The sequence below is a fragment of the Anoplophora glabripennis genome, unplaced genomic scaffold, assembly GCF_000390285.2.
Source record: "Anoplophora glabripennis isolate ALB-LARVAE unplaced genomic scaffold, Agla_2.0 scaffold144, whole genome shotgun sequence".
Classification (NCBI taxonomy): Eukaryota; Metazoa; Arthropoda; class Insecta; order Coleoptera; family Cerambycidae; genus Anoplophora; species Anoplophora glabripennis.
The window spans coordinates 746,544-752,349 of NW_019416377.1; the positions used below are offsets into that span (position 1 = coordinate 746,544).

General features: G+C 32.4%; 1 protein-coding gene across 2 annotated transcripts; it reads left to right on the forward strand.

Annotated features, from left to right (window-relative positions):
* Positions 1–243: 243 nt before the first annotated feature.
* On the forward strand, positions 244–5,463 carry LOC108906873 (elongation of very long chain fatty acids protein 4-like). Of its 2 annotated transcripts, none has more exons than XM_018710304.1 (7): positions 244–329; positions 1,174–1,361; positions 1,425–1,505; positions 1,629–1,800; positions 3,564–3,691; positions 3,797–3,946; positions 4,630–5,463. In XM_018710304.1, exons 1-7 carry the CDS (start codon positions 251–253, stop codon positions 4,762–4,764), a joined length of 933 nt encoding a protein of 310 aa, XP_018565820.1. In that variant the 5' UTR covers positions 244–250; the 3' UTR covers positions 4,765–5,463. The 2 variants fall into 2 exon arrangements, with proteins under 2 accessions (XP_018565820.1, XP_018565821.1); XM_018710305.1 differs by lacking the exon at positions 244–329 and adding an exon at positions 559–609.
* Positions 5,464–5,806: the final 343 nt, after the last annotated feature.

The following is a 5,806-nucleotide window of genomic DNA, read 5'->3' on the forward strand; positions in this document are numbered from 1 at the left end:
TTATCTCAATTTTTTATTATGTAATAACTAATCGTGGTGAAAGTGAACTATTTAGAGAACCGCCAGAGGAATTGAAAGTTTTTCAAATATTTTCGGGTTACATAACAACCAATTCATAATTTATTACAATCTTTATAAATAAAGCACAAACTACTAAAATATCAAACATTTTTCACTAGTCCCGTTACAAAATTGCCACTAAAGTACTTTATGTTTTATTTCAGATACATAGTTATAATTTAGTGAAACAATGGCACTTGTGATAAACTCGACACAAAACCTAGTTCATCAAGCCTATGATTACTATTTGTGGACTCTATCGTTATCAGGTAAGGTTACGTTAATTTATCAAAACATTACGTTGCTTGTTTGTTCATATCTTACCCCCACGTTCTTTCTATACGTGAATGAAATGATTTTAAAAAGCAGAAAATTACTTGCATAGTACTTATACTTCTTGCAAAGTTGTTTCTTCCAGTGCACGTCATTGTTCCTTGATGTAAAATAGCTATAAAAGGCAGTGTTAATTGAAACAGATCAAACAAATTAAATTTTATTGCTGCTATGTATGTAGGTTATTATAGAAGTTGTTTGGATACGTTATACCAGGTCTGTTCAGAAAATAACCGAACTTAATTTTTTTAAACTTTTAATTTCATACATTATTGGCCCTTGTCTCCTTCAAAGTACTCCCCTCCCATATTCAAATACTTTTCCTTTTCGAAAAGCAGTCCTGGGTACCTTCATTTGAAAATTTGATGACCTTTAAAGTCTGTGACGATTTTGCAATGATGTTATCAACAGTCTAAAATTTCGAAAATAAGAAAAAACTGCAAGGAGCCAGATCTGGCGAGTAAGGAGGACATTAGACTGACGTGATTTCTTGGGACCTAAAGATCCTTTGCCAATCCATAACGATGATTGAACTTTTGTCTCAATGTCGTAGCCGTAAATCCAGTTTACGTCTCCCATTATGATCCTTTTCATACATGTTTCATCGTAAATTAATAATAGATTTACAGTAAAAATAATAAATTTTCAGGTATATTGGATTAGGTTAAATTAGGTCAGATTAGGTATATATGTACAACAATATTTGCCGGTAGAAGACTTTATTTTTTATATCGTCATTTAGCATTCTAATTTCTCTAAGCGTTTACAATATTTTTGTAGATCAACGGACAAGAGGATGGCCGTTGGTAGACTCGCCAGTACCAACGATGTTTTATACTCTGCTCTACCTAATTATAGTGTGGTTAGGTCCAAAACTGATGGCGAAGAGGAAACCTTTCCAGCTAACGTGGCTTCTCATACCTTACAACTTATCTATGGCAGTACTGAACGCTTACATAGCAGTAGAGGTAGTACCAGACGAATTTAGAAGTTGAGTATAAAAATAAATATATTTTTCTTTGTTTTTCCAGTTGCTGACGGCCTCTACGAGGTTGAGGTACAGCTATATCTGTGAACCTTGCCGAGAGAAGTATCACCCGGACGAATTGCAGGTAAATCTTCGATTCTTTGACTTTCAAACGTCTATATTTGAAGAAAAATAAACGTCTGGAGGACTAAGTTCCGGTCTACAAGCTGGTTGAGTAGGAATCAATTAAGGAATGTTCTTATTTCAGATCGCCAATGCTGTTTGGTGGTACTACTTCTCCAAGCTGTTGGAGTTCTGCGACACATTTTTCTTTATATTAAGGAAAAAGGATCGGCAACTTACCTTCCTTCACGTCTACCATCATTCCACCATGTTCGGCTTTTGGTGGATTGGAATCAAATGGGTACCCAGCGGTTCCAGTAAGTCATTTTGAAATAAAAAATAAGCTTACACTTTTGACAGTACCTAATTAAAATAATTATATGGGTCATTTTTCAAGTTTTTTCTCATTTGAATTGTTTTATTGCCAATAGTTTTCGCTTATTTAATTATTTTACTATGCATAACCAGCTCATTTTTGATAGTTTCATGCACGCAAAATCTTAGGACACGCTGTATACAGGATCAATATAAATGTGTACACAAATTTTAAACATCGGTACCTTTTACTAAGTAGAACATGTCATCAACAGTTTTTTGTGAAAAAATAGGTAAATTATTATTAAATTTAAAATAAACATACCTGATTTTTTAATATAAAACATATTGAGGATCGCTGACTTCGCTACAAAATTTAGGCGTAACGTAGATAGTCCAAAGTGTTGTCGATGTTACACAAAATTCTTAAACTCTAATCTTTTATACATGTTTCAAAAAGTGTGCAAGTTTCTCATGGAAAAATAATAGGGGTAGTTCATGTAAAGTTGTCTCGAAAATGGTACATGCTACCGAATTTCGACAAGTATACCTTTTTTTTGTAGTATCCTTTAGAGTTTACAGAACCGTTTAGAAATGTAATAAATGTTGACTTTTAATATATTTTTTTCTTCCATTGTACCCCTTCAATTACCTGTATCGGCGACACTGCTTTTCAAAAAGAAACCGTTTGCACATTGTTCTTAACGCACGGTTAATGTCCACTCATGTACAAATTTTGACATTTTTATCTTTATCCGATTTAAAGATAATTAAGGAAAACCATTTGAAAAGTAACAACTTCAACACACTGTATCTCGAAAACAAGGCGTCTAAGAAAAAAAATTTACATGAACTACCCCTATTATTTTCCCATGAGGAGGAACTTGCACACAAGTTTTTTTTAAACATGAACGGAACACCCTGTATAAAGTAAGAGCGGTTGCTAGGAAAACTGTGCGATTTTTTTACCGTACGTAATAGGAATCTTACATTGATCGCAGACGGTGTGTTTTTAAGTATTTACAGTAGTAGTCGTAGGTCAAAATTATTATTTTCGCTTTACTGATTTATATTGCGACTTATACCTGGAATTAAATTACAAGGTATTTTTTCTGTTTGTCTTGGCAACTTTCAGAATGAATGAAATTATGGAAAATAATGTGGGTTTGTTTAATAAACATAAACCATTTCTCTGAAAGGCGCCAAATTTGAATTTTTTAATATATATTTTTTTAATATCTATGGAATGAACTGAGGAATCACTGTCATCATAGTACCACTTTTTTAAGGTACCTATTAGCTAAAATTTTCATAATTTTTTGGCGATTGACTACCAAAATAGATATTATCACTGTTTTCCTAATCTTTTTTCAATTTCCTAGCCGTGTCGAGATATAAGTTCAGAAGTTTATTTTGCCGACCCAGTAAAATACAGTTTCAATAGGCAATTCAAATGTAGCATGCCGTAAGATAATTAAAAAAGAAATATTACAAAAAAAAAATAAATTTGGTGCCTTAAGTCTCTGGGATAAAGTTTATTAAACAAACCCACATTGGTTTTCTTAGTTTTATTGTTTCTGAAAGTTACGAAGATAAAAAATGAAACACTGTACATACATTTTATATACATTTAAATTTAACACATTTTTTGAAACGTCGACCTGTTTTTGGAAAGTGAAATGTCGTGGTAGAACCAATGGTATTTGAGTGAACAATTAATATGTGTTATGTTTTCCGGGAAAAATAATTATTCTACTTTTTTTAGCCTTCTTGCCGGCAATGGTCAACTCAGGAATCCATGTACTTATGTACTTGTATTACGGCCTGTCAGTTTTAGGACCCAACATCACTCAGTACTTGTGGTGGAAAAAATACCTTACTATCCTTCAATTGGTGAGTATTATATTCATTAAATATTACTGATACAAAGAAGTGTCAATGTTAAAAACGTCTTAATTAATGAAACTATCCAAAAACATAATTTTTTTCTTTCTTCAGATCCAGTTCACTTGTGCCTTGATATTGGGCGCCAACGGATTGAGGACTGGTTGTGAATTCCCATTATGGATGCACTATACTCTTATCATTTACATGATGTCTTTCATCGTTCTATTCGGCAACTTTTACGTTAAAGCTTACATGGAAAAGGTAAGAATATTAATAAAAAACACTCACTATACAATAAACCAATTAGGCTTAGATCTGGATACTTCGCAGTACGTTTGACATTAAAATTAATTTTAAACACTGCTGATTAGGACATATTTAGTACACTGTGTAGTTTTAAGACTAGTAAAATAATCTTCTATAAAAAGCTCCATAAAATGTTAGGATGGTACGAACTTGCGAAGGAAACGAATGTGTTTTTCTTTATTCCAGGATTTTATGGAAGGCGGCAAATCGTCGAAATGCACTCTAGAGACTTCTGGCGGCGATCTATTTCTTATCATTTTTATTTATAGCCGGTTTATAACCTAACATATGATTTAGAGCCAATCTGAAATCTCTTGATTTATTTATAAATGTGCAGACAAATTTATGAGCCTAACAAAACTTATGGATAACTCAATTTCCTTTACATTGATAATTTACTGAACTCATTGTCTATATTGGAAAATTTATTTGTAAATTTAAAGTATTCTTAAAAGAGGTAATCTGTCTCATGACATAGTAAAAGTGTAAAATATTAAGTAGTAATGTCGTTAATGTACACCACGAAATATGTTGGTCCAAAATGATACCCTTGAGGAACACTTATGTAAATCCAGTAAAAACTGCGGGCATAATGTTATGAATTTATTCTAAATTTTTTATAAAAATATCATTTTCAGGGTAATCAAGTATTCTTTGGAATGGATGTTGGATGCGGACAAGGAAACACCTACGTCGTAAAATCCAAGAACGGATTCATACCCGTACCTGCGGTCAACGGTGTCCACAAACAATCCGAAAAGAAATTCAATTGAGCTTGGATCGGGTCCGCGAGTTAAACGTAGTTTTAGATTTACATCTGAATCGTGTTCTTCCTGACTAAAGTGAGCGTATTTGTCACCCAACAAAAACAAGTTTTTAACACGAACTTTTTTATTTATGGTGGAATGTCGTTGGTAGGGAACAATTTTTTACTTCTTTTGTTGATGGTTATGTTATGTTATTGCTTAATTTTAGGTATTTAATTTTGTATACTGTAAAGAAATGTCAATTATACCTAGATAGGTGAATTTAAAATACATCTAGTGGCTTTTAATATACCCATGGATTTTGCATTTTAACACCAGGCAGGTGTACCTCAAGGACCAGTACCTATTGAGGCTTTTGGTGCTTTACAACGCTTTTGACTTATTTTCTATGAAAAGAACTACGAGAAAACAACATAAAGAAATTGAACGGTCAAAAGTATTAAAAATAAAAACATTCAGTTTTAAATCAAATTATTATAAGTTAATGATTATATTAAGAGCTGCTTACATTGTACATATGACTAGATATTTCAAAAGTTGTTATTATAAACACTGCCAAGTGCGCACTATTATCTAATGTCAGACACTGTATTCTCAGGGTAATTTTGAATCAAAATTCACTTCCACGTGAAGACGTTTCATTGTGGTTTCAACCCTGAAGCTTGTTTTAATCAAGTCAGACAATATGTATCGATATCGTGTACCGATAGGTGAAATATAAACTGTTTTTAGGATAAGCGTTGTTTTATTTGCAAAAAACTTGCTGGAGTACAAACATTGGCCGAGATAGTGACCAATTACTTTAAAATTATTATAAAATTATAAATATTCTCACATTAACTAATGGCATTGTGGCCAACCACTACTTTGCAGACTAAAAGCTGCCACCAGCATTGAGTTACACCTGCAATATCCTGCTGAGACCGGTATTGAATTAAAATATAACACACTTTTGTTAAAATCTTATTATTAACGGGGCTACATAACCTCAAACTTAATTTTTTTAATTAATATTTTGCCGTAACTTCTTTACCTGTCAAATGCTTTT